General features: G+C 39.2%; 1 protein-coding gene across 2 annotated transcripts in view; it reads right to left on the reverse strand.

Annotated features, from left to right (window-relative positions):
- Nucleotides 1-5,227: 5,227 nt before the first annotated feature.
- ITGA9 (integrin subunit alpha 9) overlaps nt 5,228-22,702 on the reverse strand; it is a 213,621-nt gene continuing 196,146 nt past the window's right edge. Inside the window, exons 28-29 of one of the 2 annotated variants that reach the window (XR_007378066.1) lie at nt 9,848-10,136; nt 5,228-5,703 (exon numbers count right to left, since the gene is read on the reverse strand). Coding sequence is in view for 1 of the 2 variants with exons in the window: in XM_048950756.1 (XP_048806713.1) it covers nt 10,038-10,136 (99 nt within the window). In the remaining variant the exon portion in view is untranslated. Of the gene's footprint in view, nt 10,137-22,702 lie in introns of both variants that reach the window. The other variant, XM_048950756.1, reaches the window with a different exon arrangement.

A 22,702-nucleotide genomic window follows, 5' to 3' on the forward strand; every position in this document is an offset into this window, starting at 1 on the left:
GAATATATACACTGGATACATTCAGCCAAAATAAAGGTGCATTCATCATGTTTTCATGAGAGAAGTAGGATGCTGTATCATTAGAAAAAAAAAACAAAAACTTAACCCATCTAGAATTCACTCTGCCAGGCTTTACAGCCATTTCTCCAAAATTGTACAGCTATAAACATAATAAATACATAGGTTGCTCTGAGAATAATGCCTGCTATTTATCTGCATGGAAACTACAACAGATACTAAGAGCACTAAACACTAAAACTAAAACAGCACTATTTGATAAAGCAAATTCTCAGCTACATAACTGTTTTTCAGTGTAGTCAGCACCATTAGCTACACATTTTCACCACTGATGAACACGAGCCTGCATGCTGCACTTGTAAAAATCTGCACCAGTGGAGATCACCTACTGCTGCTGTCATCACTGCTGAAACAAACCACCCACCACCTCACTGTGCCAACATCCACTGTTTGGTCTCCATAAGCTGTCCCTTTCATAATGTGTCAGCTGTTGCTACCTGTAATCAAAATAAGTCATTATTTTTGCAAACACCGCTAAGGTTTTATTATCCTCTTGCAAGACTATGTTATCTGTGTGGTATGTCAGCACTCAGAAGTACATGACAGCTATTCTAGTAAAAAAAAAATAACCAAATAAATCATCTAAAATAACACTTGCAGTGCTTAGTGAAGGCAAATAAGCCCTGCACTCAGAGAGACAAAGAGAGGTCATACAGGTGATGTGCTCATGTCTCAATCCTATTACACAAAAGCAGATCTTAAATGAATACTTACTAAGCATGATTTTGGCACATCAGTACCATAGAGCTGTGTGGGTATGAACTTAAAGATACTCAACATCTGAACACCGACCTGGCCCCTTAATTGTCAGATGTCTACACCATCTCAGAGCATTTTTTGCAATCTATACGCATTGCTTAAGTAACTAATCAATAATTAATAATGCTTTAAGAGCACAGCTACAGAAAGATAGAAAGCATAAGTAAGACCAATGAATGCTTTGGTGACCTTGCAAGTGACCAGCTCTAGGTGGGAATCCTCTGATGAAAATACTCATTTAAATCAATATGCTTGAGTTCCAGACTCTTCAAAACAAATCTCTTGAGAAAGGCCTCATGTGCTTGAGTCTTCAGTGTCCCTTGTTGATCAAGACACCTCACAGAGAGCAGCCACTCCGAAGCCAAGCAATGGACAAGGCATCTAATATCCTACCTAGAAAATGGTGTCTTCTTATGATCACCCACGAGCAAGAAAGATCAACTCAGAAGAGAAAGGAGGGAAGAGAACAATTAAGTTAGACTGTTAGCATGGGAACAAATTGGGATGAAAATGACTATTAACAGCAGCATCAAAATGAGGTGCTAGAAGAGTTCTTTAGCAAGAATAACAAGAAAAAGAAATGTAAGTGGTTTAACTGGATCTGGTTCAGTTAGTTTATGAAAAGAAATATATGGAATATTCGCCAATGAAAATAGGAGACTGAACTTGAGGTCCTTCCAATCCCATGCTCCTAATTACATTTCAGAATTTCCAAACAAAATGTTTACATTATTCTGAAGGGTTGAGGCATTGGCAGTCTTTGCCTTTCTGCACGATCTGTCTGCTTTCAGAAAAAGCCTCAGCCATATGCACATGTCTATTTGTATCTATCTTCTTCATATTTCACATTTATTAGTGATTTCATAGGGTACGTTTCAATTGGTGGTTGAGCTGGACAAAAAGGAAACTGAGTAAAGGACCACAGTGCCCAATACCCTCCTGCAGTCCTTAAAACAGAGAAACTGCTGTGTTTTCAGAAGGCCAAACCTTTCTCCAGGTCTGAAAGAAAAATGACACATTTCAAACTAATTGGGAAAAAAATGAATTAAATTGAAGTTAGCCTTCCTATTCAGACAGAATGAGAGAAAAGGATAATTAACACTTATGAAGCTGTTGTGGTTTGACCCAGCAGCAGTGGGTTGAGAAAAAAACTGTTCCCTGGTTCTATGACTCCACTCTTCACCTCTCATTCATCTTCCAACAAAGACTGTACATTAGCTTCCTGGACTTAACACTGAGCAGGTGTCATTTTCCTGGAAGTAAAATCGGCCTAAATTTGCAGTAGGAATTCCAGTCGTCAGCCTGAGCTCTCAAGTTCAATAAAGGTAAGGGGGCAAATCCTGTTCAATTCTCAGCTACCTCATCTCCATTGAGCATGTGGTATAGGACAGGGCACATCCTCTCCATGAAGCGCTCTCTCTGCTGGATGAAGTGATCGCTATTTTTGTTACAGTTCTTTTTCTCTTCCTGAATATGGCACGGAGCAGCATCATTAGGATTGAATTACACAGCTCTCAGACATCAAACCCAGAGGAATAGCGTTTCAATGACAGAAATTACTGTACATTACCACTTTCACAGATTAGTGCAAAGCTTGTCTCATGATGTGTGTCCTTCAGCTTCAAGGGAGGCTGTTTGAGACCCTTCTCACTTGTGTTAGTATAAATCTAGGATAATTTCATGAAAGTCAGTTCATAGCATCTGAATATGTCTGCAGCAGGGAACTTTCTGCTCAGGGTTTCTACATACTTCATTAATTTCTGATTCTTCACAGCAGTTGAGCTGCTGGTTAACTTATGAAGGCATTGCACATCTACAAGTTCAATCATTAAAATGGCAGTAACTACACAAAAAACAAAGAAGAAATGTACTGGAAATTCATGAATAGATCTTTTTAGGTAGTCACAGGAAATTATAGCGTGGCTATGAAAAACTAATTTCCATCACTGCTTTGTTAAGATGATTCATTTTTCCCTACTATTTCACTTCTCTTCTGTCAAAAATACTTAGGAAGAAATATCTCCATTTGCAGCTATTTAAACTGAACCTCGGATGTGTTTTCTCTTGGTATGTACAGGAGTGGGCAGCCATATAACTATAAATCCATTTGTGCAGCTCGGTCTTCACAACCTAGGTGCTTTTGTCTTAGCATTTTAATTCTAGTAGCAAATCAACCAGGGTGAGGGGAGCGTGAGATCTGGTTTGCATATTTAATGACCCTCACAACGTTTCCTTTTCTCATTCTGGCACTAAAAATTTTAATCAAAAGCAAAGCACATTACCTAGGCAACTATCCATCCCAACAGACACAAAAGATTTGGGGAAATGACACGCGTTCCTTTCACTTTGGGTGTATATATTAAATGGAGAAGCTCTCTCAGAGGAGCCCCTGTTACCCCAGTCCTAGAGCAGGCCAACAGCCAGCATGGCAGGCAGCAAAACGTTGCTCCAGCTCCAGGCCCTGGCTGAGCAGCACAAACCAAATGAGCTTTTTTTTTTCCGTGCCAAAAGAACATTCTCCTTTCCTTGAGTTTGATCTAGTTTTGGTCTAGTTTCTTCCTTCTTGGCAAAACTCGCAGAAATAAATCAGGAAAAGCTTTTGGTTTTTGAAACATCATCATTTTCTAAAGCAAAGCTACTATGCCATGGAAGTCCTAAGAAGTTCCTGAAAGCCACTTGGGTCCTCAGCAGCACACAGGATCATGCAATGCACCAGACCAGTGTTCTCTGCTCACTGCGAAGCAAAAAGGCGAATGAGCCCCACAGAGGGCAGCATCACCTCTGCAATGCTCTCTCCTCAGACGAGGTAGTTATTGCTTGCTTCCATGCTTCCACAGCACAGGGGCTGCACTGTAACAAAAAGGCACTAATGCCACTAAAACACGACTTATTTTGTATGTATTTTTTATTAAACTATAAAAAGAAGGAGCAACAAAAGCATAGAACTAGTGAGAAGTTTGACGCTGTTTTTTGGCAAACTAGTGCATCACCATGCTTCAGTGGCAGTGCCTGCCATTCTCAGAGAGCTCTCAAGGAGTTTGTCAGAGATTTTTGATGGAATATTATTCTTTCTGTTCTTCATCCTTGACAGTAATTGTTCACAAGTGCATGTACTGTCAAGAGGTGATGACATGAATAAAGCGTGACTTTGAACGGAGGGGTATTTCTGTCTGGTCACATACAGCTTATAAAGGTCTGGCAATGAGACATTCACACCTTGAAGATGCATGTTTAACTTGTTTAAATGAACGGTCAAATTCACCCAAAATGCTGCATCTGTGAACCATTTCTAATATTCACCTTCTGGCTCAGTATTTCCTTTTTGATTCCATAGAGGACTTGATTTCACATTGCAAATCATGAACTCTTTTTAGTATTTTACCCCAACTTAGCTACCTTCCTTCGGAAGAGTAAACGCATCCCCTTAACCAGCATGCGGACTTTTAAGGAACTCCTAGAATTGGTGATGATTCAGTCCCACAGACTTCAGGAAACTCCCAGCTTTGATGACAATTTCCACGTCATTGTCCATTTTTAAAGCTTTTGCACGTCAATTTATTTTTTTTTTAATCCTATGCAGTGATATTTCCTCAGATGTGAGTTACCAGTGGCAGCTGCATCATCTTCTGTTAATTTTATAAGTCCCTCTTTTCTACCAACCCTCACCAGGGAACCATCTGTAGCTGTACCAGATAGGTTGACAGATGTTAGTGAGATCACTAGCACCCATGTGCTGAACCACAGGTCAGGGCCCAGCCTTGCTCTGCCTGTTCTCGGTTACTTGGCTGTCAGCACAATGCTGAGGAAACAAGTGGTTTCTCTATGGCTGGAGAACATCTAGGAACTTATGTAGGGAGACTCCACACAAAAAAAAACCAAACCAACAATGATGAATGATGAACGAGAATGATGAGAAAACACTGATAGAACCTCTCAACAGGTGTTAGAAATACCTACTGTCAGGGACACCTTACAGCCACAGAAAAAAGATCAGCTTGTTTGTATAGCTTCTCACCAGCTCCTCACCCCTTTGATAGGGTAAGCATGGGGATGAATGGTGTGGAAGAAAATCTTTCAAATGTATGACTTAGCTGCTTGTGAAACACAAATCCTCGCAGAAAGAAATACCTCTAAAGAAGTAACTTCATGTTCATCCTAATTCATACAGGTAGAAAGAGAATTCAAAGTCACACAGATGGATTCTTCATTTCCACACACCTTGCTTTGATGCAAGTTTTTGAATGACAGAAGATGTCCATTAACCACAAGCAGATGAGCACATGTGCATAGCATTTAATGCAAACGTACACGTGAAAATGTCACACCCTACTGACAGAAAAAATACTTGAGCTGGACAAGGACAGTAAGTGACAAGATGGCATTATCAGGATAATTTTGCAGCCACTTTTTATTCCAAAAAGTTGTATTTCCGTAAACCTGACATTTCCAAAACAGTGCAAGTGAATTCGAATACAGGTGATCCCGAGCTTCTAAATACAGGTGACATCAATACGAGTGAACACATTCTTCCAACCACAAGCTCACAAAAAAAGAAATACAGAATTTTACAATATATCAGGAGTGACATTCTAAGAAAAAGGAGTGACGATGATGTGGGTACCCTACTGCATATGCAGACCACACTCCAGAAGTCGTTACAGTCTTCACCCCAGTTTAATCAATGTACAGCATGTGAACCAAATCCTGCTTTTATTTATATTCAAGAAACTGTAGCATCTGCATGGATTTGGACAAACATAGAAATTAGTTCTATGACTCTGTTAATCCTTTAGAGAAAGCAATGTTACACATTCCCACATCACATGGATATTAGGCTTGAAACTTGTGCAAGACTCCAAAATGTGCCTATAAAGAGAAGACATTCAAGAAAGTCAGTACTAAATATTGCCAAACACAATCTTCGTGCAACTGTTGCTTTCAGCAAGCTAAATTACTTGCACTTCACTGACATGAAGGGAGCTTCCTTCCTATTCATGCAACAAGTTAGAACGGGTTGTTCTTATCTGGTATTTTAGGCTTTGCAAAAAAGAGTTTTTCACTCTGAAAGGACCGGGTAACGGGCATTGAGTTCCCAACAGTCCCAATTTCTCTCTCAGATAGCGCAAGTGATTTCCTAATTGCATTTGAGTAAATTAAAACCAAGGTTTATTCAGAAAAACATACCTACTACTTGTATTAGCAATAATGGCCAGGTACCATGGCATATCAACGGCTGCCTCAGAACACATGCACCCTTTTGTTGCTTGGGAGGAACTGATGGGAATTCACCTCCAGGAGTAAAAACCTCCAGGAGAAGACCCTCAGTTTCCAAATGAAATGCTCACAAAGCATGCTGTGTAAAATCTCAGCTCTTGGGAAATAAAATTCATCCTGGTGCTGTGGATGACCCAGACTCTGCAAGAATTGTAACTTCCTTTTTGAATTCCATCTTGCAAGATGGAAAGTGAATGGACTTGCAACAGCTTTGCGTTAAGTGAATTCTTCCTTAACATTTTTTTTCTGTTCTTCCTAATCATATTTTTCTGACATTACTTTCTTCCTGCCCTAGGAGAACGTCAAGATTACTGTTGGTAAGAAAACATTCTACACACGGCTTTAGACCTTAAACTAAAGATCTCTCAGGTGCTAGCTTACATGTTTGAAATGAGCTTCCACCTGTGCAGCTTAGAGCCAGCACAAAGTGAACTCTTAGTAGGACGAGAACAAAACCAAAACTAATGACTACTCAGCAAACCTTCAAATGAAGTTGTCCAAGACAACTGATGACTCAGTCCCTAACTGAATTAACTGGAGAGAACCTCAACAATGACTTCCACCAGCTCTGCCAGGCGAGCATCACAGCACAAAGGGACTCAGCCAGTGGCTGACACATGGCAACTTCCAGAGCCCTGCAAGCTATTTCCAAAGATTAAAAACAAAACAAAACAAAACCAGCTGAACCATAGCACAACAATTTTCTATACATTCTTCAATTACACTCCATTTTCGTAAGATTTCTGGAATTGCAACCAACTATTAGTGGGTTCTTTGGTTTGTTTGTGTTTTTCTCTGTTTCTTTTAGGAGTGGAAAGGCCTATCTACGGGATTTTAATATCAGTATTGATATGTTTCATTGTCAAATCTATCTTAACTGGAACAAAGCAAAGAGCTACGCTGGAATTTGAAAAATGAAAGAATTATTATAAAGATTATAAATACAAAACCAAAAGCAACTGTGTCAACAAAACTACTGGGAAGCTAACAGTGATGATAATAAGAATTTGTGGATTATTTCACTAATCAGGCCAGTGTCTTGATTTTCATCTAGTGGGGACTTGTGTTGGATCAATAACAGATACTGCACCGTTTTTAACTGTCTTCTTCATATACTTCATATATGGTCAAAAGATCTTTCAAAGAAAAAGCTACTCTTGACTCTTAAAATATAAAAATGAAATATTTTCGGCATGTCTGTTGTTTGGCATTTCTATTGTTCAGTTGTTGTTTAAAAAGTGAAAATGCAATGGAGGATTTTCAACTTTTCCAAGGCAATTTCCTCATTCTTTGGGTAAAACCTCTTCAAAATCAGTTTAAATTCATTATTAGTTTTTCTTGTCCCTTTCACTCTGTTCTCAACAAATCTACTTTTACATCTGTCGTGTTGTTTTTTTTTTAAACTCAGTTTTAGAGAGGACAGATAGAAAAAATTCTTACAGCTAAATAAATGGACTCATTATTTGCTCTTCTGTATATATTTAAGCAACTGCTTACTTAATTCATACTAATTAATGAATTTAATGTCTAACTTTTATCTGGTATTGCTAGGTATTTTAACAGCAGAAAAATAGATGTATTGGCTTAAATACACCCAGTAAATCTAAGTGATGTCAGAAGAGTCGTACTGGAAGGAATTCAACAGTCACTAATGCAACAGAGCTGTCAAAGGGCTTCAGCTTTCTGTTTCTGCACTCTGATGCAATCCACTACATGTGGTCATGGCTGGATTGTTTTCAGATGCTATCTTAAATGATAACTTGCAAGACCCAATCTTTCAAATCAACAATGATTTTTTAGGGAAGATAATCAAATAGACTAACAGTTGTTGGTTTTTTTTCCCAAACACTGAATCAATACTCTTCATTCACTTAAAAACCATTTCCTGCCTAATTGGTGCAGATAGTTAAATTAACAAACACTGATCAATACTGCAGTAATAGCAAGCACTTAATGCCACTAGGAGAGTGGGAGGAACAAACAGGAAACAGGTTAATTTTTTTAAATATGAAACTATAATGAATTTACAAGGAAGAGCAAGGATAAGGCATGTTCTCAAACAGACTTCTTGCGTGTCTTCTGCATTCAGGTTTCCAAACTTCCAGCAGTTCTCTTACATTACCCTAATGCAAGGAGACAGATCCTGCTACCATTCATTCCTTTTATTCTCTCATCTACTACTATACAGCTTCATCATTCTTTCCCTTATATTAATTTTATACCAACACTACAATTTTTATTTACACAAGGTGCAAAGCACAAGTAGAATCTAAAACCAAGCCCCATAGAGACTCACTGTTTCTATTCAGAAACCCAAGACTTTTTTTTTTTTGAAGATACATGGCTGCATTAATTACAATTCCGTGTTTTCCAACTCAACAACTGATTTTATAAGGAATTGCTAATGAATAAAGTGGCAACCTGAGATTCAGTAACATCTGCACCTTGACTTCCTTAAAACGCCTGATGAAGAATGGCACTCACAGAATCACAAAATGGCTTAGGTTGGAAGGGGCCTTAAAGATCAATGAGCTCTACTGCCCTTCAACGTGCAGGGTTGCCAACTACTAGGTCAGGCTGCCCAGGGCCTCATTCAATGTGGTCTTGAATGCCTCCAGGGATAGGGCATCTACAACTTCAATGGGCAGCTTGTTTCATCAATTCACCACACACTGAGTAAAGAATTTTTTCCTAACATTTAACCTCATTTTTCCATCTTCCAGTTTAAAGCCGTTTCCCCTTGCACATTCTATTCTAGGAACACGCAGAAAGGCAATCTCAGGATCCAAAGAACATTTTAATGCTTGCATCTACTTATCTCTCCTAAAGCTATGCTATAAACATTGTGACTCAAGTAGAAAACTCACAAGGCAGGTATAATAGATACAGCTTACATCAACTGATCACTTGCTTTTACAGCAACAGCTCACAACTCTTACCAGTAGCTTAAAAGCCATTCTTCTTAACATTAAATATTAATATGGCTCCATTAAAAAAAAATAATTTAAATTCCAAGGAATTTGTCAATGCCATGGTAGTTGGCCAAATTTTACCCTTTTGGTATCTCAACTGCCAAATCCTGGACCATTCTTAAAATACTAGAGACTGCAAGAGAAAAATTCCCCAATAGAAACATGTCGTGCTTTCTTCAGCAATAGAAGGTGAGCTACAAGTCTTGCTACATGTCACTGAGGAAGCATTTTCATTCTTTCCCATTCAGGTCAGTGAAGGATAGACTCATATACAAAACATCACATATGTATAACACTTTAGGTTCTTCAGTTTATAAATCAGACACCAAATTCAACTCAAAAAAAGAGACAATTAAAAGATTTTGGCTTACTGCCATTAAATGGTCTATATACAATATTACCAAGCATTGTGAATTAAGCATATGAGGTTTTCAGCTATTTTGATCTGCAAATCTTCTCTCTTCCATTGAAGTTTAAAAGTACAATAGGATTTATATATACATGTACGCATTCCCAATGATTTAGCCAGATATCAGTGCTTGAGTGAACTATATAGCTATTCAATAGAAACTATAAAACATCGATACAAATATAAAGACATGATCAATATAAAAAGCTTATATTTATAAAAAATATTTTTAGGTAACAGTCTTCCCCTGAGGGTATACCACATAGTTGGATTCATAAATATTGCTCTGCACTGCAGCTTGGTTACCAAAGTTCAAAGTTCAGCTCTAAAATGAAGTGTAAATAGCTCCAGTCACCTGACATGGCCACAGTGGTTGCCTCAGGATATGTTCCCTAGTTTGTTAGAGTGATAAAGACACAGCATCAACAGGGCCTCCGAAAAATCTGGAGAAGATTCCTTCTTCCACATATGGAAGATACGAGAGCAGGACCTATGGGCAAGCAAGCACGTGTCATATGACTGGGCTTTCCCTTCTCAAGGGCAGTTCACTGATTTTTCTGGACCCAGTCCCAACTATCTTCGGTCTCCTTTCTGTTCTTTTCAGCCTCAATAATTTCTTTGTACCTCCGGCGGAAGAAACCCATCTGCAAATTAAAAAGAGATTATGGTGGTAAGTAACAGCATCATTAGATTGAAACTTACGTTGTCAGAAAATATTGTGAAAAAGAAGGAAAACAGCACCGATGTGAACGTCTGATTTCTGAGCCTGGAGTCATAGCTCCTTGTTTACACCAATATGAGATCAAACTGTGTCCCAAATCTTCACAAGTCCTTTGCACACTATAGTTCAACTACTGTAAGTCTTCCTATATGAAACAAAACTACTAAACAAAACCAAACCCCAAATATTTCTAATAAACATAGACGAGGAATGGCAGATACAGGGTTATTGGTATCAAATAAAGACTAATGTAAACTTTGGATGTAATCCTAAAGTACAAGCTAGCGCTTGGGTGCCAGGTCCAGGATACTGGAGTTTTATGAACTGTGCTCCCATTGTCCACAAATGCATGAAACAAAAGAGATCAGAGGAATTCAGTGAGACCACCTTCACATACCTGCCTTTTTTTAAACTCTTTGAAAAAAGCCAGTACATGCTGCCACTGGTGCTTCATCATGGTTGTGAAGATGTTATTTTAGCTCCTGTGTTTCCAGAAGTATCAGCCATAGAAATTACTCTTCTCTTCCTACCAGGAATCTAAATTTAGAGCTCAAGTTTTCTATTTAATGATAATCTGTGTTCAGATGCTTTGGAACAAACAGATAGCTTCAGATTCTTCTTTTTGCTAAATGATTTCCCTTGTCTTTTTGCAAACAGCTGTGTGAAGTCAGAAGGCAAACCAGAAGTCTGATCCTACAAGATGCAGAGCAGTAACAATAACTATTCTTCTTAATTCCTAGACTCTCGTGATTAAAAAAAAAAAATAAAAAAAAAAGCTAGCAGTTTTCATTTCAGTTTGTATATAAACCTCTTATATTTCTGTTTTTTGGCGTTTTTTTTTTCCCTTTCAGATTAACAAAAATGATTTTAATAATAGACCTTGGTAAGTATTCACAAATAACTCCTCCAAATAACTATGTGCACCACATAGACAACTGAATCAATATTTTGTTCATCATAATTAAACATTTATATAACTCCTACCACTCCAAACCTGTTTTCTTAACTCCTGCTGAGTAAAACACAATGTGTTAGACTGCCTCTATCAGTCAGTTATTGCCATCCTTTATTCCCAAACTGGCCATATGTAGGAATATTTTGTGCTGTTTTATCACTGGTATGGTTCTGTTAAGTCAGACTTTCAGTTCTTCAGCAACTTTAATTTTCTTCAAGTATATTTTAACCCACGGGGCTCTGGAAGACAACTTGTTCAAACTGATGAGTGTGCTCATCCAGCACAGCTTCCTAAATCGTAGAACCACAGAATGGCTTGCGTTGGAAGGGACCTTAACGATCATCAAGCTCCAACCTCCATATCTGCTACTCAATACATGCAAACATGCTGATAATGGTCTTTCAGGTCCTCACAAAAAGGATGCTGTCAAATTTTGAAGAGCCATGACTCCCTCGCCTCCCAGTGTCTTTAAGAGTAGCGTTCGCAGGAACACGGGGGAAGAAAAGGAATTAAAGAAGAGTTTAACTAGTTTTCTGTTCTTTAAACTTGCTCAAAAAAACCCCAAACAAAACAACAACAACAAAAAAACCAGGTAAACTTCCATCTCCTGTAGCAAAAAAATAACATCACACTGATTTTTTTTTCACTTCTATCTACAGCTCTACCAGTGCAAAGGATGTATTCTGAGAATAAAACCTCAAGATGGCAACATCTTGATCGGACAAGAGGGGGATGTCTTTCAATTAAGAGGGGACATTTAAGTTAGATGTAATTAATAAATTCTTTCTGCAGAGGGTGGTGAAGTGCTGGAACATGCTGCCCCGGAGGCATTCAAGGCTGGGTTGAATGAGACCCTGGGAAGGCTGATCTTGTGGTTAGCAACCCTACACATTACAGGAGGGCTGGAACTAGATGATCTTTAAGGCCTCCTCCAACCTAAACAGTTCTATGATCATAAAATCTTAGTGAAATCTTACCGATGCCAGTGTACTTTGGATCAATGGAGACTTAAAGCTGACAGCAAGCTTTGTCCTTAGATTTTCATGCTCCAACATGGAAGCTTTAGTGAATTATTTTATTGGCAACAACATTAATAAGTTAGAACATCCTTCCTCCTCTGTCGTCGCCATGTTTCTACCAGTGGGATTCATCGTAGGTACTTATTTTAGTCTTGGGAACCTGCAGATACACCTTACATATGCTCAGGGAGCAGATGTGTCGAAGAAGTGGGTGCCATTTTTGTATTATCAGGTTTTGTAACAGACCGACAAGTTCTGCACATTGAAAATAGAACTGCCAGGGGACTTGGTTTCCTAAGATTAACAAGAGAAGTTCAATTTGTAGCTTTTGAAAACAGGTTTTAAACCCCTAAGGTTTCCATCCTTCATGCTACAACATCCTTGGTTCAATAAAATCCTCACTTGAAGTTATAATCAGAATTATAGAAAGGCTTTTTAATTTCCTCTAGGGCCAAACAAACAAAAGCAAACTCCCACTGTTATTTTAATAAAAATTGTCTGTTTGTGAACATCTGCTTCAGGAATTATCTTTAAAAGTTGGTTATGATAGTTTTGGTATTTTACTATTTCATTACTGGATACAGAATGCTTTTGTATAGCTTTTCAGTAGGGCAAAAAAAGTGAGCTGAAGATATGAATAAATATTAGTGAAGCATGAGATCCAGCATCTACAGGTGATTTCACTGTGAAGCTATGTATGTTCACTTACTGTCAGTGTTGTGGATAATTCAGAATTAAGTAGAGAGCTTAATTTAAATGCAACATAAATTAGAAACTGGACCTTAAGATTTTTTTATGGGACATTTTAAAAGCAGCGTTTGGGATTGGTTACATTTGCCCTCCCTAAAAGGAAAAGGCATGCTTTGTTATGGGACACTGCTTCTTAGGGTCAACATAGCATGCTTCCACTTAATGAGACAGAGTCCTTCTGATCATCAGAAAGATTTTTTTTTGATGGCTGCAAAGTAATCACAACTTATCATGGCTTCACAAGAGACCACACAGTGCACATATCTGTCTCCTTACAACAAACAGATTTCATTAAAAATGACAGCAATATTAACCCATATGGCAATGGCAGATAAGTGCCTGTGGCAAGCTGGAAAGAACAAGTGAGTTTAACATGCTGGAGAAGGGGTAATAAGGAGGATGACACATGGATAAAAGCCAGAGAAATGGTGCAACATGGATACAGAGTTTATGCTGTTTCAGTTCACTGGGGCAAGAGTGACATCAGAGACTTTTTGCCTCCAGTATTTTTTCTACTAATGTAAGGCCCTTAAGAGAACTCAGAAATTCCAGGGAGGATAACTGGGACTCATTGCTGAATTTCAAACAGGGTAAAGAGGAGAGATCGCCAGCTACAACAGGAGCACTGCTGTAAAGGCATTTGTAGAAGTGGCATTTTCAATGGACCAGTGCAGTGGCCTCCAGCCTGATTCATGGTCTATGATTCTCTCCTATTGTTCAATTCTCCCACTTTTTGCTTTCCATAGAGGCGCATGCATGTGTGTACATATGCATGGATGAATATGGCAAAGGACCAGTCAAGTCCAGATCTGTGAGCCCACCATGCAATGTGCAAGTGCATACCACCACAGGCAAGGAAAGGACTGATGGCAGTACTCTGATCAATAAACTTGTGCCTGGGGAAGGAACTCGTCAGATGAAGAGCAACAGGAGAACCTTATTGCGGGAGGCAAGGAGAGAGTACATGGGAAGACAAAGGGATATAATGGAAGAAGAGCAATCAGCTACCAAAGGCAATGCAGGAAAAAAGCAAACCCTAGTCAGAGTTGGGTGAAAATTATCTGAGAAAGCTGAAGAGGACCTCAGTTTTGGGCCTTCTGGGTCAGTGTGGCCGAAAAAAAGTCATCAACAGTGGGACACTACTCAGCTTGCCTCATCCTTTATTCTTAACCCTGACAGGGCTCACCAGAGGGGAACAGCTATGCTGGGGCACCAAGGCCCAGTACATTTTCTCTGAGGGAGATCGAAGTCTTCTGAAATATAGGGATAGTCCCAAAATCCTGGGGCTATCATTGTCACTCCCAATGGAAGTGACATCCCAGGAAGAGAGAGATGGACTGAACTGCCTGCAAACCTACAAACTGCCACGGTTTACATGTCATGATAAATGGCAAAGGAGGGTGTCCTTGCTTTTAAACAAATTCACACAAATTCAGGCAGAAACAAATAAAATGGAAATAAAAAGTTGATACGGTCTTTATCAGAATAGACAAACGGCCAGTCCCTTCTGGAGATGCTTCAAATAAGTATTAGAGCTCTGTAAATATGGAACTTAGATTCAAAATCTAAAACCACCCATAGATCTTACACTTATTCTTAACTGAGCTGTTCCAGCCCGTGCACCTTTTTCTAGCAAAACCTTACTGCCATCTACAGTATAATCTGAGCAGAAAGCATGTTTCTGGCAAAACAGAATAACAAAGCAACAGAAAATCTGTGTTTCTTGTTGTCTGGGGAATTACACCTGTTAGTGTGAAGTTATATCTTGTCACACGACAGCACTGTCAAGTCTTGAGTATTCAAATCTTGAGTATTCAAAGTCCCTTTCACTTGCATTCTGCTGCCATGTCAGTTCTAAATCATTTAAAATCACCCGTAACACTTGCACAAAGATGCATTCGTCAAGCACTCACACAAACTGAACATCCAAGCCAAAGTAATTCTGAAGTGTTAACATCATCACAAATTACTGCCTTTTTTTTCTGCTGCTATTTTCTGCCCTCCCATCTGTGCCTCCACAGGCCAGCCACTGTCCCAAACTAATAAAGAGTGAAATAAAGTAAGTGTGGGCTACAGAAGAATGGTAAGATTACATATTTCTTTAAACTAGTCTTTTTCTCATTATTATCGTGCATTAAGAAACAAGATAAGAGCAGCTACATCCTCCTGCAAAATAATATTTTAACCCGACTTTAGTACACTGGTATTTGCAGACTGTAACTGAAGAAGGAATACAGGTTTGTGAACAATGTTCACACAGAATCTATAACATTACCAGAGACTTTTGCCACTAATGACAATCAGCAAGGTATAAATTTTTAACTACATTTCTACCATATCCTGATATACTAAGCTGCACACGAGGAAGTATTGACTTCTATCAGTACAGAGCTTCTGATAAATGTCTTCTAATGGATTATATTGACCAGAGTGTAAACTAACAAGTAAAAAGAGAGCGAAATAAGTACTGATATACTTGCAACTCAGAAATGAAACAAAACTTAAGAGCCGCTGAAGAAATCTCCCACTGAACAACACCTGGATTCTTTGAGTTTAGTGCCTTATTCACAAGCCATCTTTATTATACAGTTACTTCACTACAGTAAGCACAATCCAGTCATATCTGAACAGCCACAGTCTGGATTTACATCAGAAATGATTTACTGCCCCATCTCTTTCACCTAGGCAGAGGTCCAAAGCCATTTACCTGGTGGCCCTTCTGAAAGAACTAAGCAGTTCAAAAAATGTACAGCTAATCATACCCAAAGGGAGAACCAGGAGCTTCATCCCCAGCAAGGTGCCACCAGCACCCCGAATCTCTGCACAGCAGACTGGTGCTGCTGGGACTGGAAGCACTGAGCGTTTGCTCTTGCAGAGATCAATTGTTGCTTATTAACATGAATCTCATTTTTCTACTGCCAAGAAGGCAGGGGAAAAAAGAAGAAAAAAAACCCCAACACTTTGCACTTGGGTTCACGTGGCCCTGGATCACTCTGGCATGTGGCCAGCTCCAAGAGGATGCACCATTTCCTTCCTCCCAATTAAAGTACCCTTGCCACAGTACAGAGGGGTCATGAACAGATATTGTGGATCAGCTTTTCCACTGGGGACTGGCAAACTGCCAGTGCCTGGGCCTCCCTGTGAGGAAAAGGCCTTTTTGGAAAGTAGCCATAAGTACTGGCTGGAGTTTAAGGAGAAACTGTATATTTGGGAGGAAGGATGGTATTGTGGTTAAGGTAACGTGAGGACTCCGGTGGTCTGGCTTGATTATTCAGTCTTCCACTGACTTTCTGGGAGGTGAATCTCTTTGCTTTTCAGTAACGTAGGTCCTCATTTGCTCAATTAAACATGCAAGAAGATAAATACATATGCTTCAAACATCACCATTTCATAAGCAGTTGCTATGTGAGTGAGTTGGTGCGTATATACAAAATGACAAATAGAGCTTTGTAGCTGGGAGAACAAGGTAAAGAAAAGCTGAGCAGTTTGCTCAATGGTAAGCCCTCTTTACAAACACTTTATTCAGCTACCATGGAAGAATCTGACATCTAACACCTGTATCTAATCCCAATTTATTGCTATACATGTTGCTATGCAGAAAAAATGAACAAAAAAGTACAACATACCTCCTAAGTTCATGCAGACTGGCAAATTAACTCAAGATATTACTGCTAGTGCTTGGAGTGAAGACCTGTAAGACTCCATAGATTTTAAAAGGAAATCTATTTTATATGGCTTAGTAGTAAAACAAGCATAGTTTTTAAACATGTTTTTTTCTCAGACAGTAACCTTGTGAGGCTGAAGTAATAATGAAAAAATAACGTGCTCTTTTTTTGCTAAACTGAGCCCATGCCGGCATTAAATAAACTACTTATTTAACCAAATGCTTTATGTCTGTCTCAAAAGCCAAGTTTTCAAAGAACATAAGGAAGGCTGAGTACTCTGAGTAGGTAATGCAAATTCAGAAGAGCCGTATAACGAAAAAGACCCATTTGGGTGTGCAAATGAGATAACTGCACTTAGAGACAGATACCAGTCCAGTCAGTCTGACACAGTATTTCAGTATTTTTCCAATACAGCGTGTCTTGCTGCTGTCACTCATGCACATGATTTGGAATTCACCATGTGACAAGTCATACCCTGCAGTGCTTGCCCCATTCTAAACACACTGTCCAGCCATCAAGGATGTGTTCTTCTAACCACCATTCACACAACTTTTCTCCCAGGAGTTGTTCATTATTTTCAATGGACCTGCATGCTAAGGAGGTGCAGAATAAAGCTGGCAGCATTAAAGAGCATCTGAAGCAAATGTGTGCCACTGAACTCCTCCATGCTGAAAAAATGGCTTCCACTGTCATTCACTGATGCTTGCTGAGTGTCTACAGAGGCCAAACAGTGGATGTGAGCACAGTGAGGTGGTGAATGGTGTATTCAGCGGTGGTGACAGTGACGGTGGGTCACCTCCACTGGTGCAGATTTTTACAAGTGCAGCATGCAGGCTCTGATATGTCTGATAAAACAAATTTTATTGTTATTGTGCTCTTTGTATCTGTTGTAGTTTCCATGGAAACAAACAGAAGGTGTTACTTTCAGAGAGACTTATGTATTTTGCTAAGGAAGCTCTGGTCTGTGGAAACAAAGAGAATTCCTGTGACTGGACTTTGAAAGCTCCTTCAGCACTGAGTTCTGGCAACTCCACTTTAATGAAAGCATGAACTTCTTGCAGGATAGCAACTGTGTACAGTAACTTGCACGACAGATGTTGCAAGCATACTTGTAAGTTTAATCAAAAAGCAAACTAACCAACATTAAAATCCATAAACACTTCCACATGGTTTAAAGACTTTTTTTTCCTATTGCAAAATTTTACTCAGTAGTTTATTTTTAAAAAGTCACAGAATGAACACAGCCATCATCCAAAGTTCATCTGTGATTATCAGTCTCAAGAACTGGAAAGAATACAGTGTTTGCTGCAGATATGTCTGGACAAGTTATTATACAGTGATTTCTTTATCTCAGCAGGGAACAGGACAGTAATTAAACAAATCATTCCTGAAAGTGCAATTAATTTAAGATATCCATCAATCCATATTTTCTATTTCCTCTCCAAAGAAGAAAAGACAAACTACTGAAATACTTCTGGGTTTCTTTGATATCCAAGGACTAAATGTTAAAGACTACTTCTGGAATCAATAAACTGTAGCTTTACAATCATATTTCGATAGCCCTGACTTGCCAAAAGTATATGAATTAAAGCTGTACGATGTCCATAATTATCTGAATAAATTATTTGCATGGCTTTAGCTGAACTAGGAGGAAATGGCTACGGCTGGTGTAAGTCATAACACAGCATTTCCCACTCTGACACCAAGCCTGAAGAGGGAATTCAGACTATGCAGGTCACATTTTCTCTGCTCTTGGTGTTTGGATCTGAGGGATGCTAACAGCTTCCAATAAACACACATGCTGTATTCCAGCAGCAGGGAACCTTGGAACTTTAGGTACTTATTTGCAACTTTTCAGTCTACACACATATTCTTCTGCTGGTCTGGGCTCCTGAAAATGATGGCTATATTTCTTCTTTTTGGAAAGACAATTCAAACCACAACCCAACCTCTCTCTTGCTAGTGAGTTCAATTTATTCTTGTGGTGAGAGCTACTTAGCTGCAACGGCTGGGATGTTCTCAAAGTGACCTGGCAAGCACCGCTCCCATTTGGAGGACATTGAGACCAGAGAATGCTCAGCCACAGTATTATTACAGTTGTACATTTACATAGCTCATTTTATCCACAAAGATAACAAAGGCATTTCACAAGTACTGGACACATTACCACTGAAATGTTGCCAGCCCTACTCTTGTGGGAGGTGAACAAACACTACATGGTAGCCAGCAAACCCACTGGGGAAGGCAGTGTTTCAGCTACAACAGTAGCATTAACCGTTTACTTGGCTAAGAATAAGTAAAATGCAAGGATGTCTATAACCAATCATCATGTAACATCTAGTCAAATTTCAAAAAGCAGAGCAAATCATCCGAATAACCTACTTCAAGAACAAAACAAAAGAAGCATTTCAGTCACTGCCACCAAACAGAACCCCTTTTGCTCTTGGGGGGTCTACAAATATTTAGTAATACTCACTTTGGTCTTGAAAAAGGAAACTATATAAAACACAGCTCTGAGTGTTCTTTGAGAACATCTGCCCTGGAAGATGTTATTTGCAGAGATAGCCAAACATTTCCACTGCCCAGTTCCCTCAAGGTTTTCAAGGTGTTACAAACACTGAAGATTCATCCATGTTTGGGATGTGATATGGGTTTGGCCTTCAGTGACAGAACCTAATCATCACGCGACTGAATTAGTACTGGCAGTAACAGGATAATACCAAAAAAAGCCAAATTCTGGATGGGCTGAGCCAACAATATGTATAAAAAATGCATGTTGTACCCTTGACAAAAGATTACTTATTATAGCAGGTAACAGTTTCCATGAAGCAAACACGTAAACAGGTAAGTTGTGGAGCACAACCACCAAAATTAAAAGTTTACCACAAAAACTCCACAGAATTGGAGCAGCAATTTGAGAAGTACAGCAAGACAAATGTCAGAGAACATGAATGAAGTACATACAAAGTTTTGCATTTTCAGTTGACAGTTGAGTTTGGTCTGTGGTATATAGCTCCTGCAGGTAGGATTTACACTTTCATAAGTGAGATAATGTGAAAAATGAGAAAGAAACAGTACCGGAACATGGAAGAAAGCATGAGAAAGGGAAATAAAAAGGAGAAACATAGATATCCTTTCTTTAATGAGTTCTTAGGCAGCTGATAGAAACATCCACATCTTGACAGAAACAACTTCTGGGCATTTTGAAATGCACCCTTCCCGTAACTAGACCCTAGTAAGTGCAATAGCAATCTGAGCCAACTGCCTTGTTTATCTGAATGATTATGATTCTTAAAAGTAAAGTATCACCACAGTACATACTGCTTTATTCTTGGAATTCCATGTACAGAAAGGAAGAGGAATGCAAGTTACGAATACAAGCAACTTGCATCAAAGATATGGAATGCCACTAAGTGCCACCACGCTTCTCCTGTCCCCAGCTCCACAACCTACATTTGATGCTAGACAGATGTGATAATGGTTGGGTTACACCACCCAGCCAGGAGGCTTTTTGTAGTGAAAAGAGTTATCCCTGGATAGATTACATGGAAAGACATATTTATACGTATATATATATATGGACACATGTATTTCCCCTCACAGAAAGCTTGACTTCGCCCCTATACTAAAATCCAAGGAGGTTTTGTGCCATAATGATATGTGCGTATGGTCTGAAGAAAAAAAAAAAAGAAAAAAAAAGAAAAAAAAGTTTTATTTCATTACAGAGTCACAGTTCTAAAACCTGATCTCCAGGAACCAGGATAGGGGTTGGCACAAGGATAGGACAGGAAGTAGCAATTAACCTCTGCCACCTGAGCTGTAGATAAAAGGGAAAGAAAAGGTCTTCAGGCTTGTAACATGAGATACATAGAATGGCAAAGAGTAAGAGCAGGTTTAGCCATTCTTTTTTCCCCTCTGTTGGAAAACAGCAAACTGTATGTTTTGGCAAAATGTTTGAGGCCCTAAGAAAGGGAAAGTGTCTCCTTCCAAAAAGGGGAAAGAGAAAAATGCTCCGACAACATGTGAGGTAATGACAAACACTGCATGCAGCGGAATGCAAGTGTTCCTTCAAAGTCACTTGTGCAGTCCCAGAAAAAAAAAGAGTCTAAATAGCTTATCAAAGCAGATAATCAAATCCAAATAGACCTTCAAAAAAACTTCTTAGGTTTGCCTGGCCTTTTTTTCTTAAAAATAAAAACAAAACACAAAGGAACTTCACAAACAAAACCAACCACCTTTGTATTTCAAAGCTTCTCCCCTTAAAGCTGTGCCAGGAGACAGTGCCATCCACATATACAGCCTCTGCTTAAGTGAGGATTTCGTAAGATCAGCATAGATCAGGATTTAAGTTCCTCAATGGAACAAGCCTGTTAGAAGCCTGGACAAACTGTAAGCACACTGAGTGAAAAACTGCCTTCAGAATATTTCTCCTACAAGTTACAGGAAGTCTTCAAACTCTAATTTAAAGGCAAAGAGCAAACAGACATAGGTCTATCACATAGGCAGACATCCTGAAGAGTAGTAATCCCTTTGATAAACAAAAAACAACACATGCATATGGGTACTATTCTGCTGGTCTTTCTTCTGTTTGCAATCCTGCCAAAAAATCCAAGGTTTAGAGCAGAAGAATGTCTTATAATGCAAGGGACAGCTAGATTAGCTCTCTACCCCAGGAGCCCAAAAGCTGTAGAACAATTCTAGTACCTCCTCTTCTACAAATTGAAGCTATATACAACAGGTGCAGGCTCAGTTCAGAAATAAACTTAATTTCTATATGAATCAGTTTAGATAGAAGTCCATCTCCTGTACTAAACACAGAGAAAAAAAGACAGCATTACTGCAGTGAATACAAAATCTCTGTTTTGCAAATCACTTACACCACTGACTCCACATATGACTGCTGCCCAGACATCCATTCTGGTGCTCTGTAACACTTCCCCCCCCCTTGACATCCTCTGAGCACAGATCATTTCTTTCCTTTCTGTGCACTTTGTCTAAAGCAATATGGATTGAATGACTCACTCCATTATTCAAGCCACTTCCAAGGTAGCACTCCTATTTTTGTATTTGTGTTATAGTGTAATATTTATTGTGTCATAATATATTACGCTTTGGTTTTTCATTTGCCAGTTCTCCTCTGATTTACAGGTGCATAAATCTATCAGCTCTGAAGAGTTTCTTGTTCCCATGTATGGCTGCAGTCCTAACTGTTGAGCGAGCAGTGTGTGAGATAGCAGTCCCCAGAATAATCCAGCCATGATCATTTTTCCCTTCTGAAACTGCCAGTGCTTATGAAACCCTGGGTTCATTCAGCACATGGGTAGTTGTCCTGAAGCAAAGCAGCCTCTACTCTCCACAAGCATTCAGAAGCCACCAAAGAGGTGCAAGCCAACCTCCGTGGGTAAAAAGCAAAATGTATTATTGTTGGCATCAGCATAAGAATCCCTCCAGCTCCTCTCATATATGGGAGACCCAGGGCAAGACATGAGCAGGGAGCGTGAGATGTGCTGAGGACAAAGCAGCAGGAGCAGGAACTCATTCCCATGGATGCCTGTACAAAAGCATCCAGAGCAGATGAACAGGATATGAATAGCAAAAAGGGTTGGGATTAAAATCGGGCTATTCAACAAAATATGCAAAAATGAGGTAACTCTTGCCAGTCTGCGTTATGCATGGCATCTCCTGGAAGACAGAGAAAGCTGCTCAGTCCATCTGAATCTGTTTGCACTTAAACCAGAGGAAATGTGGAGTCTACATGAAGTATTAAAACAGACAAGCAGAGAAGCAACACCAGTCAAACACCAATCAAGTTCATGCTATGCATATGGATAAATAAGCTTTCAGTGAAGTAAAATAAGCAAGCATTTAACATTAATTCCATTGACATGGGTCTCTAGACTGTGCAATTTCTGATCTGCAAATAATGAAATGATTACCATCTCATCTTACTGTACTCACAGTTAACTTCATTCTGATTCAAATCAGGATTTAGGGCTGAAATTTCTCTGAGAGCTCACTCCTGCTAATGCCATTAATTCAAGCAACATATAATGTGAAATGCTTACATGCATTGTAATATTTTTCTGCAACAGAAAGTAGC

This window comes from Lagopus muta, chromosome 7, assembly GCF_023343835.1.
Source record: "Lagopus muta isolate bLagMut1 chromosome 7, bLagMut1 primary, whole genome shotgun sequence".
Lineage (NCBI taxonomy): Eukaryota > Metazoa > Chordata > Aves > Galliformes > Phasianidae > Lagopus > Lagopus muta.